The following is a 12331-nucleotide window of genomic DNA, read 5'->3' as shown; positions in this document are numbered from 1 at the left end:
GATGTGCCTGAAAATCAAGGCAGACTAGCAGAGAACCTTGCAGAGTCCCAGGAGGAGTCAAGTTTCAGGGCAAAGAGTGGCATACCCACTCATCAGAGGAGAAATTCCCCACCCTACCAGCAAGCAGAAGCATAACCTCCAAACACAAATGGGAAGGGAAATAAATCACTTCAGAGAGAAAGCCTAAGAAAAGATACAGTAAGAGAAGTAGTGATACTCTGTCCAAAAAGGCCAGGTTTGTTTTACAACAGCATCTCCATGGGGCAGTTCCCACTTCCTGGTATTTCAGACAATTACCTTCCAAGCCCTGAGACCAAACACTCTGTAAGTGCTCTGAAACAATTCTTTGGTATGGACCAAGTCCTCCTTGCAAACACACACACAAAATTATAATACCCCCATACTACATATTCTCATCAAGTCAAATCACATCATCCTTACTGAAATGGGGTGGAGGGAAGGGAAGGAATCCTGGTAACATCCTTTGACTGTGGCCTGGTCTTCGGAACATTAAAAAATCTTGCCAATCAGCCCCTTTCCCCCACTTTCCACGTCAAAAACACTGTTCAGAAAGCATTTCAGAAGGCATACCAGTACATTAGCCAAATTCTGGGCCTGGTGATTTTTGTGCTTCCAGCTTTGAGTCAACAAAGCTCATCAATTCTCTGTTCTTACTTGCTGGCAGGCTCCCACAAGGGATATCCCATAGGGAATTAGACTTTTCCATATTGAACAAACAAGGTACATGAGTCCAGAAACAGCTCTTCCCAATCCCTGCCAAGCGTATGGTCTCTGCAGTGAAACATTTCAGCAATGCCTCTCCCCTGGGAAGGGCTCTAGGTCTGCAGCCTCCAAGAGGACTTACTGCTGCCTTTAGCATGGCCAGATGTGCGACACCATCTCTGGGCTTGCAAATTAAGCTCTATACTCATGATTCCCTCATTCCAACCCACCCAAGTACTAGAGAGTCATACAGATTTCAGAGAGTAAATTAAAGATCTGAGAGGCAGTGGTTGGGGGGTGTGTAGTGGTATGGTAGCATAGCAAAGAAGCGAGATTAATGGTTATCTGTCTAGATAAAGAAACTGGACATTCCTTACCTTTCAGCTGGGAGTTGTGTACAGCAAACATGTTGATGGTCATAAGTTGCAGCATACGTGTACTTCCAACAGGAGAGGGACTGTGCTGCAGCAACACCTGGAACTCCTTGAGGACCTTCTCAGCCACTGCAGGGAATGTCTCCATCCTAAAAATACAGCCAGCCAATCAGTGAGGCACATTCCCAAGAGAACCTGATACATGTGTACATGCATACACACAAACTTTCTCTCTCTCTGAAAGCAGATCATTAAAACCTAGAATTTTGCTATGTTCACAAATCTTCCTGGTATCCTAAGGTTGTGAACAAACTTAACAGAAAGAAGTATTCAGGGTTTGGAGAAGGAAACAACTCAATTTTTGGAAAATCACTATGAATTATGCTTTGGTATGTTATTTCCTAACCCCTGGCAATAACTGGATTCAAGCTGAAATCAAAGTTTCTCTCTGAAACAACCAGTTTTTCTAAATTGTGAACAAATTTCCTTTAAGCTCTAAGACCTACATATTCCCCAAACTCTCTGGTATGTAAACTGTATTGATAAAAAGAGGTTCATAAATCTAAAGATTCTTTATTCAAGGCTTTACTTCAGGAAACCAGGCACAGTTCTGCTGCTGTCTTCTTGGGTACAAATCACACCAATTACTCTACCTAAAGATCCCCGATTTCCCCTTGAAGAATCCCTAAACCTAGGGCCCCAATGAGCTGTTTCAGCTTTTCCTGTGTTGCTGTCCTCCTCCCTCTCATAAGCCTCTGCTCATCAGGGTCTGTATGTTTTCAGGCCAGTGGAAATATAATGCCCTGGCCAACTGCCACTCCCAATACAGGAAGAGCCTGTCATGTAGGGAGGCAGAAATCCAGCCAGTGACCTAGGGCTCCTAAAGAGAGGTCATTCAAACCATTGCTTGCCAAATGTGGCCACTGGATCCCAAACAGTGATGCACGCCTGGAGCTCCCCTGGAAACAGGAAGAAACCACAGCTGAAGTCCTCAGAAATAAAAAGCAAATTCAAACTTGGTGCTAGAGAAAGAAACCAGGCACATGGGCCTTAGGACAATGCTGAACAATTCGTGGTCAGCAAAGTATCTTTTATCCATCCTCAACTCCACGCCACCCCCAAACAAACAAACTGCTTTTTGGTACACTGTGGGGTGGGGTGAGGAATAGTTCTAGGTTTCATTAATAAATAGCTTCTGGAAAGCACAGGGAAGGGAATACTTAGCAAAAGATTTAAAACAGTTTCAAATCCTACAGAAAGGTGCTTCTAGTTTCACCTGAACCTTGACCTTTTCCTGCTGAGTAGTAGTATCCTCCCCCAATCAGAAAACTACAGAGCTTTCTGGCATTTTGGCAATCTTCATTCCTTGTCCTTGGACGTCAAGTCCTATCACTGACCTTCTAGTACCCAGAAGTCATGCCATAGCTATGGGTCAATTATAGTTTATATTCCAGTTTCCTTTTCTGCTGACTGTCCTCATTTTCATTGGCATAAAACATGCCATGCATTTGCTTTTTTCCCACACATGCCATTTAAAGCCCCCTCCATGCCCCAAACAAAAAATACAACCCTCCCCTTTTTTAAACCCCCTCTAAAGAGTTTCAGAACTATTAAAACTCTTGGTAGGCTTAGAATGGCATAGAATATGTTTGGGGCTGGACTGGATCCATTTTTCCCCATGGATTATAACAAAGATTTCATTTTAAATCCTGACACTGTGCAGCACTCTTTCTGGTCGGAGGTGGGGAGGGGGGCTAGCACTTCTCACTACAAGAATAGCAGAGTTCACTCTGCTTGAAAAGCTGCTACAATGGGCAAGTTTCAGAGCCATGTGTCTCCGTGCTGAAAGGCGGTAGAGAGCCAGCACAGAACGACATGACAGAAATGTCATGTGGGACAGTCTTGCTTCGAAGCTGTGTTTGCGGAAGCCTGTTCCCTGGGATGGGAATTGAAACAGATCCATTAACACTCCCTAAGTCAGACTGAAGTCTCAAACAAGCACCAAGCCAAATAAATGTCCACATCTTATTTTTATGTTTGTCAAAAAATCCTCCCTTTACCTTTCAATGGGTTCAACATGATTAAAACAAAAAAGAGTTAAATGCATAAATATATGCTCAAGTAATTTCTATTCTGAAATATGAGGGAAGATGGATCTATTCAGACAAAATCAGCTTTGTCAGGCAATAATTGAGGGATGCATAGATAAAAGATTCTTCCTCAGAGTTTAATAATGGGGTTTCTGGTTCCCAATTTTATGACTAAAATGCTGTCTGATTTTGGCTTCAAATTACCTGTAAAATAATTTTATGTCCTTCTCTCTGTTCCACCCCATATTATAGAACAAAAAATATACTAAAACTAAAATAATGACAGTATAAACTTTATGTTTGTAAAAAGCCCACAATATAAAATTATTGTTTTTATGGATACATATGTAAGTATGGTAATGCAGTAAAAAGGTTCTGAAAGAATACATATCCTGATGTCTAGTGTTATCTCTTTGGAGAGCCCAGGGGTTGAGGGAGAGTTGAAAGATATTTTAGCCTTAGCTGTAATTTTGTTTTTATAGGAAGATTTGTATATTGCTTATATAACAATTATAAAAGTTTTAGCCAAGCAGCAGCCGCAGCAGTAGCAGAGGAGGAGGAGGAGGAGAAGCATAAGAGAAGGTTGTTCATGACAGCAGAAAATGGGGCAGCTAAGATACTCAGCAGGAGCAGATGATCAAGACAGCACATCTGGACAACCGAATTCTATTTTTTGAAAGTTATGTTAGACTTTTTTTCATCATGTGGGGGAAGTTCAGAATATAATAGGTGAAAACAGTTTTAAAGTAGTTTAATATTATCTCTTTATACATATGTGCAAAAAATAAGTGTGTGTGTGATATACAGAAAAAAAGATAAAATACACAATAAGTATTAACAGTAGACAATTCTCTCTGGATAGTGCGAATATGGGTAATTTTTTCTTCTTTCTGCTGGGTTTTCTAAATATTTTACAATAAGCACTGTACACAGTAAAAAGATTTCTCCTATAATACTTCTGGCTTTTGTTTATAAATCATTCATAATTTAAAAAATAAATCAAGACAACGCAAAACATACTTTCAACAATTCAAAGTCCAAAATAAATACATCTATCCTTGAATTCCAAGAGACCTTGAAGCTGTGCGTATTACATGACGAGGCAAGCAAGTAAATACTAAAGTGGCAATAATGGGAAGCAAAATTATCCTATTTATGACAAATCAAAAATCTACACGCTGGCTGCTTCCCCGCCTCTCTCAGTGGTTCAAATGCAGGTCTGATCTACCTCTCTCCAGGGAAGCGATTATCTGTCAGGAGCCATACGGCAGCCCTGACTGATTCCTCTTACTGAGCCCAAAAGGATTCTTTCCCTATCCTTTAAAACTGCAGAAAAGACAATCATTTTCAGGATATGTTTCCTGACTAAGTGACTGCTTTCTGAAGTGATCTCTAGAGATACCCTGTCTCATTTGAATGGCAGTTTCAAGAAACCAATCTTTCAGACAACACTGGGACCTAAACCCAGGAGTGACTCAGACAGTGACTAACAGGGCAGGACCCAATCTCTCAGATGCTGAGGAACACAGCTAGGCTAGACAACATTCTCTATAGGAAAGAATCAGGCTTCCTAAGTTTTCTCAACTTCTTAATTTTCAAAACTAAACTATAAGATAGGAGCAAGCCAGTAGAAAGCAAAAACAAAAACAAAACAGATTAGGCTGTGTGACAAGATAGAAATGAGAGGAAAATCAGAGTGCTAGAAAACATACTGACTGGAATGGACCTTAGAGATCATCTATTTAAACTGCTGATAAGAAAACCGAAGCCCACCAGAGGCTCTGGCTTGTTCACTCTCGAGGTCTTCTAACCAGTCAGTGGTGAAAAACAAACCCCTTTTAGTACCTGACTCCATCTAAAACTTCAAACCTCTTTGTCACTGGCTACTGAGAGTAAGGTAACTTGTGCACACAGTAGGTATTCAAGCATATACTGATGCAATTTGGAACAGTGGGCACAGAGAAGACAAAGACTGGGAAAGCAAGAGTAGGGTTTTCTCACAAGGCAGGGAGGACAGTAGATGTGCCTTCAGCTGCTCCCCATCACAACCTCTTCACTCTTGATTCATTTTCAACACCTCCCACATTTCACATCTTCTCGGTAATTAGGCAACAGTCCATGCTGTTGCGTGTGGCTTCGGCTCATTGCTTTTCTAGTCTTTCAGACATCTATACTTTTTTGTTTCCAACAGAAAAGTTACTGCTATTTCTGCCTTCCAGAATAAATATGGGGCTGAACTCTCATATGCCTCCAGGAGAGCACAAGAGGAATGCCCATCAAGGGGCTGGAATGCCTCGAATTTACATACATTTCCTCATGTGAACACTACTATAACTCATTCTTTTATGAAGGTGAAACTGGATTGGCCTTATCTTTTTGCCAACAGAGTATGTTATCTTCAAGAATGGAAGAGATCCTGAAAAATAATCTCAACCACAGCAAACCATGTCTGACAAATGACATAATCTATTCTTTTTTAAAGGCTTCCAGAGAAGAAAATTCCCAAACATCTTTCCCTCTGTGAAATTTTCTTACACCTAACCCAAATATCTCCAGCTGCAACATAAGCCTATCTTCTCTTGCTGTCCTACCATAGAAATCAAAACTATCTGGTTATAACTCATTTATATTTAAACACAGGGTACTCCACAGCTGTCTCTAAATAAACCTTTTTCACCTTAATTTTCCTTTAAGATTTATTTTTTCTCTCAGGAAACACTGTCTAACTATTTAATCATTATTACAGTTCATTCCCAAGCTTCTCCAAAATATATCTAAATATGAGAGTTTTAAAAGGGATAAAAAGAAAAAAAAAGCTTCTAACTAATACTAACTTGACAAAAATACATCCTAAACATCCCTACATTTTGGACCAAAATTTATAATTTCTTTAGTCCCAAAAGTCTCTAACAGAGCTAAGAAATACCTAGAGCAGTGGTTCTCAACCAAGAGCAATTCTGCTCCCCAGGGAACATTTCACAATGTCTAGAGACTTTTTTAATTGTCGTGACTGGTGGGGAAGGGAAGGGATGCTACTGGCATGTAGTGGGTAGAAGCATGGGATGCTGTTAAGCCTCCTACAATGCATAGGACAGTCCCCGTACAACAAGAAACTATAAGGCTCAAAATATCAATAGTACAGAGGTTGAGAAATCCTGACTTAACAGCAACATGATACATTAAAATTTAAAGAATAAACATAGAACAAGGAAAAAAGAGAAAAAATGAGTAGAAAGGAAGTAAGGGAAAGGAAGATTTTTAAAATGAGAAAAACAAAAGGTAATAAAGAGGGATGGAACCCTAGTACCTATTTTAAGTGTAGCAAATGGTATTTCTGGCTTTGATGTGTTATTTTATGAAATGGTATTAGTATCATCTTGCCGACCTTGTTAACTGCAACTTTACATTACTGACTAGTGACTGGCCTGAGTGCACAAAACCTACTAGAATACTAAGATCATTCTCTCCAGTCTCTCACAATCTATCCATTTCTTGTAATAACTCACTCATTCATACAACAAAAATTCACTCAACACTTACCATTTACCCAGGCACTAAGGATACAACAATGTTAGGCAAGAACTCCTGCCAAACTACATCTTACATATAGGCAGGCCAGGAGGTGAGAGCAGAGCTGCTGATGTATCTAGTTTACTTTCCCTAAATGAATTATTTTACACTTATTTCTACTAATAGAGATGCAACTATTGGCACTACTCCCAAGTTTCCCCAAGTCATTTCAAAATCAAGACTATACTTGTGACCACATCACTGTTACTCTTACCCAGGTAGATGAAAAATGAACAGAAAATAAGCACACTTTCTACTATGCCATCCATGTTACAGTGTTTCTTCAAGCAGAATGAAGCCTTCTCCCACTAAAGAAAGCTTCTAGAGAATTATAGATAAACCTACAAGATTATGATAAAGTGAAGGGGAACATTGACAACTGGGAGACCTCTAAGCCAAAACAAATCACCTCAAAGGGTAGCTCACAATAAAAGCTTTAACCCTTTCAAAGATTAAAATGTCGTAGAAGACCTGTCTGAGAACACTGCCACCTATTCCTCTCCTAGACAAAAGAGGCAATCATAACACACCTGCTCTGGGGTACAGGAATTAGTCAGGCTTTAAAATCACTAGTTTTACACAGTGATGAAAAACTGATCCACCAAAGGAATACTCAAAACTTGATCTCTTTCCAGAGATTTAATGGGTGAAGTAACAGGGTTTTGCACACACCACCTTCCTTGAGATTTATAAGTAAATCCATGATGGATGATGAAACCACAGAAAGGTCTTAGCATTTACTGAGATCAGCAATAAGGAACAGGAACCTGAACACAGAAATAAGGGGTTATAGTTCAGAAGGAAGAGAACTGTTGGAGAAAAAGTGTTACTCTTCTCTTCAAGGGAACATCAGTGGATAGTATCCTCTTCAAGGAGGACCTCTGGCAGCTGCACCCAAGGACTGAACATGACTTCCTTGAGGAGCTCACTAGGGGCTGAGACGGAAGGCAGAGGAAAGAGAAACCCAGAGAGATTAAGGGGTGGGGGTTGGGAAAAGACTGTGCTTAAAAGGGGATTATAGTGAAGGTAGGGACAAAAGAGACAAAGGGATAGAGTAATATTTCCCAAACTTCATGAGCACAGTAGGAGAGTGAGTAAAGGGAAGAGAAGAGAAGGTGGAGGCCTCTAAGAATTCACACCCTGTGCCCTCAGTTACAAACACAGTCTAGTTGCTAACAATATTAAATTCCAAAATGACTTGTAATGTAGGAAAATAAAATAAACATCCTGCACACTTACCCAATCCGGGTAAACAGCTTCCCATGGGCATGGAGAAAACTGAGGATGAACCTTTTGTTCAGCTGCATGGGAAAAAGAGAGAGGAGAAAACAATTAAACTTTCCCCAGTTTCCTGTTACTGAACAGAGTCCCTAGTGACACAATAACCTGGCCAGGGTCTAAGGGGTGGGCACTAGGGATGGGAACCGAATGAACATGCCCAATCTCTCACAGACCCAGGGCACATGCCCAACAGCTGTGGCTCGGCTGAGCCAAAGTGACAGGAGGCTCAGTGAGCAGACAGCACCCTCTGCTGGAAATGGTGCCTGTGTGCAGGGAATGAAGCGCTGAATCGGAATGAAGCTGGGTAGAAAGGAAGATGCCTTCTGCTCTCTGAGATCTAAAAGCCACTTTTGCCCCATAATGATGAAAATAAATACTAACAAGAATACGGATAATACTGATTTTGAATAAGTCCCTAATCTTATTTATGAACTATATTTTACCCACCCAAGAAAGGACTCTTCTTTGGTAACCAAGGTAACGTAACCTACCCACTAGCTAGCTCATCAAATTGTACTTCTCCAGCTTTTAAAACTAAAGTTCAAGTTCTAAGTCTGGAGCTGGAAATTCAAGCGTTACATGGGCCAGGTATGAAATAGGCTGGTGGGAAGAGTACCAATCTATGGCTGTTCCTCTCAGTTCAGCTCTTTGTGGGCCTAGTACTATCATTTCTTTCTTTCTCTTTAAAAGAAAAGCTGAAAGCTAGGTTTTTGTATGAAATTCTCTGGCTTTAGATGTCAGCTACTAATGAAAAAAATTTAAACATTATGTAAGCCAAAACACATCATTTGCCAGTCACATCTGGCCCATGAACTACCAAATTTACAATCTCAGTTCAAGGTTCTAGAAAATCTACTTCTGTCAAAACTGAAAGGAGAGATTCCTCTGAGCAAAACAAGGTCAGCAAAAAAAAAAAAAACTCCAAAGAAAGTGGAGATAACCTAAAGACCAAACCTTATTATCTTCCCTGGTCTCCTAGAAGCAATATGCCCAGGGCCCTGTAGTGAGACAGGAAGAGGGGTCATGATTCTTGACCTCAAGGGGGTGGTTAGGGCAAGGAATAGTCCAGCAGCCCTGAATACTTTGCCCAAGAGGGAAAACTTTTCTGGTTTATCTCCCTGCAAAACAGAATACCAGTCAATTTATGGCAGTTCCACCTATTTCACATGGAAGCTAGGTATGGGCAAAGGAGTGCTTTCCCATCTCACCAGTGACTCCAAAAGCAAATTTCATACAAGCTTCAGTCTTTATTTTTGCTAAAACGAATATTTAATCAGCTGTACTAGATCTAACATTGACTTATGTAGTTAAAAAGCTCACGATACTTCATTGAAGGTAACCTGTCTCTACTGTGACGTGAGTCAGGGCCAAGTTCACTTGGGTTCCATGAGCAAAAGGGAAAGATGAAGAACTGCCACAAGACAAATTGTCAATGGTTTATACCACTGTTGGCAGTAAAACCTGGGCTAGAAGGCAAGTCTCCAGATCTACAAGTAGAGGAAGATGGTGAAAAACATGGGCTTCCCTGTCAAACCTCTGCCATTTACCTGTTGTGGGATCTCACACAACTGATCTAATCTCCCTAAGTTTTTCTTTCTCCACACAATGGAGATAACAGTATCTATATGTTAATGGGTTGGTGCATGGGATTACAGCAAGTAAAACTATGCCTGACATGTTGTAAACACTCAATTGTCAGCTAGCATTCTCTCCTGATGAATGAGCAACATGTGACAAAATGTTAACTGGAGAATCCAGGCCAAGGGCATTTGGGGGTTCTTTGTATTATTCTCACAACTTTTGTACAGATATGAAATTATTTCAAAATAAAAAATGTATATATATTTCTGTCTCTATTCCTATTTTAACTCAATTATCCCTTTTTCCACAGCTGTCAATTATAAACTAGTTAACTCCCCATAACCAAGACTCCTTTAAAGCTAATTTTATTTATACACACAAGATACTTTGGTATGCTACTAACATACAGATATGATATAAAATAATACTAACCCATTCCATTCAAGCCGATTACCAACCCCCAAGCCCCAAGGCAGCTCAGAAATTTAAGCAACTTAAACCATAGTAGAGTTAGAATTAGAACTTGAACCTAGGTCTTCTGATTCCAAAATAGTTCTCCTTCCCTTATACTGCATCTGTTTCAGGAAGCTTATTCATGAAAGGCTGGTGAGGGACAAAGAGCAACTAAAAAGCAGCTCAGTTTTACTTTTAAGTTTTCTTACTCAGGTAGGAACCTCATACCATGTGACCTACAATGCCTCCTGAAGTAAAATGAGAACACCCAGAGGTTAATATTGTGGTTCTGTCTACAGTTCCCAAAGATCCTTCCCTTAGGATAGTAGATAAAGCTCACTTAACTACCTGAATTGACACTTGCCAATTACAGTATTTTAACTGCACCTAGTAGAAAGTGGATTTCAATGCATCATCATTTTCAATTACTGAGGGGGAAGGGAATCTTAGGGAACTTTTTTGACTCTACACACATTCTCCCTGACCTTGGTTAATGAGAACCACTGCTTTACTTTTAGTCTGAAAGTATATCACCCTAAACATAGTTTCTCTTTATTGTCACCAACACTTCAAGTAGGAAAGGAGCTAAAAAAGTAGATGCATTCTAGAGAGGTAAGGCAGGCCATACTGAGAAAGCAGATTTGTTACATGTTGATCAAAATGGGCCTAAGCCACAGTGCATGTAGCCATATGAAGCCAGTAGTACAGAGGCTGAACTTTTGAAAAATGTAACTGATAGCAAGACCACAGTAAAGAAAGTCTTAGTCTGAGCTTCCTCTCTTTCCAACACATCATTATGGACTGGCTTCCACTTCACTTTTTGATTCTTAACAGTAACACACATGGCCTCACTCAGGTATAGAAAGAAATGTTACTTCGCAAATGGTGAGACTATCTACCTCCAGATCTTCCTCACACATTTACACACTGTTCACCAGAAACTAAAAATGCTTCCTGGGTGTAGCCCTGAAAGACAGTGTTAGAATTATTAAAGAGCTCCTGGCTTTTTAGCTGAAGTACAAAACCAATTCACTATGGACTCGTAGGTGTTTTATACCATTAAAAGCAATGATCCAAAGAGACACTAATGGCAGTAGTTGGGTGGTAGGTCTCCAAACACTCACAATGAAATCTGCCTTGCCTTTAACAATGGATTATGAGTAAAGAGGTTTGGGTTGTTCCTTAACTGTAAAATGGAATTTCCACCACTGACATCACTTAACTCAAGTTTGAAAAGGATAAAATGAAATAATACAAATGAAAGCATTTTGAGGAGTAAATGTTTTATGCAAGCTATGGTTATTATCACTCAGAATTGCTTACATGCTTTGTTAACTGAGGAGCAAGGAGGGAGAAAGTTGTTCAGAGGCAGCAATATAACAAGAGAGGAGAGGATTCTTAAATATGCCAATTCTAATTCCTAAATAGTTGCTCCTGCTTTTATATAGTTATGTGGAAAACTGAGTTTCTGAGAAGTGAATCATTTTAAGGATAGTTTGAGTACTCTGTATTAAGAGGAATCCAATGTACATTTTTAAGTGTTATTCCCTAATTTATTCATTTGGAATGTCTCCACTTTTATATACTTCATATTTTAAAAAAAACCTTTGCTGTGTTCTAAAAAGAGGGCTCTATCCTTTTAGATATGAGACAATATCAGTGGAGATCAATTTCAATAGTAACTGTTAGTGAAAGTCCAGGACTTTTAGAGCATGCAATCAAAGCCCATTTATTGTCTCAACAAAGCAGACAGGGGTTGTCTCCTCAGGGTAGAGGAGAATGTTAAGCACAGGGTAATGCTGTCCACCTTCACTGCTGGACTCCTATGCCAGGCAAAATCAACAGCAAACCAGCAAGACAGGGTCCCCAATGCCAAGGAACTTGTAGTCCAAGAACAAAAGATGAACAAATAAAATACTAACTTGCCAACTCTCCATTTATGCTCCAAAACCCAAGATAAGGCCTGCTGACTCTGAAACTGCCAAGAGGCACTGTTTCTCTTACTGTCACTCTCCCTCAGCCCAGGGAAAGTCTCTGTGAGAGATGAGACTAAGGAGATGACAAAGAAAGTGAGGAAGGGGCCTGGCACACAAAATGTGGAAACCCATCAGTAAGTCAGTAATGCAATAATCATTTAGTAGAGATAAAAACAGTTCATGAGGACTTTCAGTAGTCCTCTTTCCAGGACACGGATAAAGAAGTACAGGAAAGCCTAGCAGCATGACTCAAATGCCTGTAGGAAGACAGAGCAAATCAGAA

General features: G+C 40.0%; 1 protein-coding gene across 3 annotated transcripts in view; it reads right to left on the bottom strand.

Moving 5' to 3' along the window:
* SMG6 (SMG6 nonsense mediated mRNA decay factor) overlaps positions 1-12331 on the bottom strand; it is a 232681-nt gene that overhangs the window by 164888 nt on the left and 55462 nt on the right. For all 3 annotated transcript variants that reach the window (XM_036906131.2, XM_036906132.2, XM_036906133.2), the window contains exons 9-10: positions 7997-8058; positions 1101-1246 (exon numbers count right to left, since the gene is read on the bottom strand). In XM_036906131.2, coding sequence (XP_036762026.2) covers positions 1101-1246; positions 7997-8058 — 208 coding nt within the window. The remainder of the gene's footprint in view (positions 1-1100; positions 1247-7996; positions 8059-12331) is intronic.

This window comes from Manis pentadactyla, chromosome 4 (genome assembly GCF_030020395.1).
Source record: "Manis pentadactyla isolate mManPen7 chromosome 4, mManPen7.hap1, whole genome shotgun sequence".
Lineage (NCBI taxonomy): Eukaryota > Metazoa > Chordata > Mammalia > Pholidota > Manidae > Manis > Manis pentadactyla.
The sequence above is the reverse complement of the archived record's forward strand: the minus strand, read 5'-3'. Positions and strand labels throughout refer to the sequence as shown.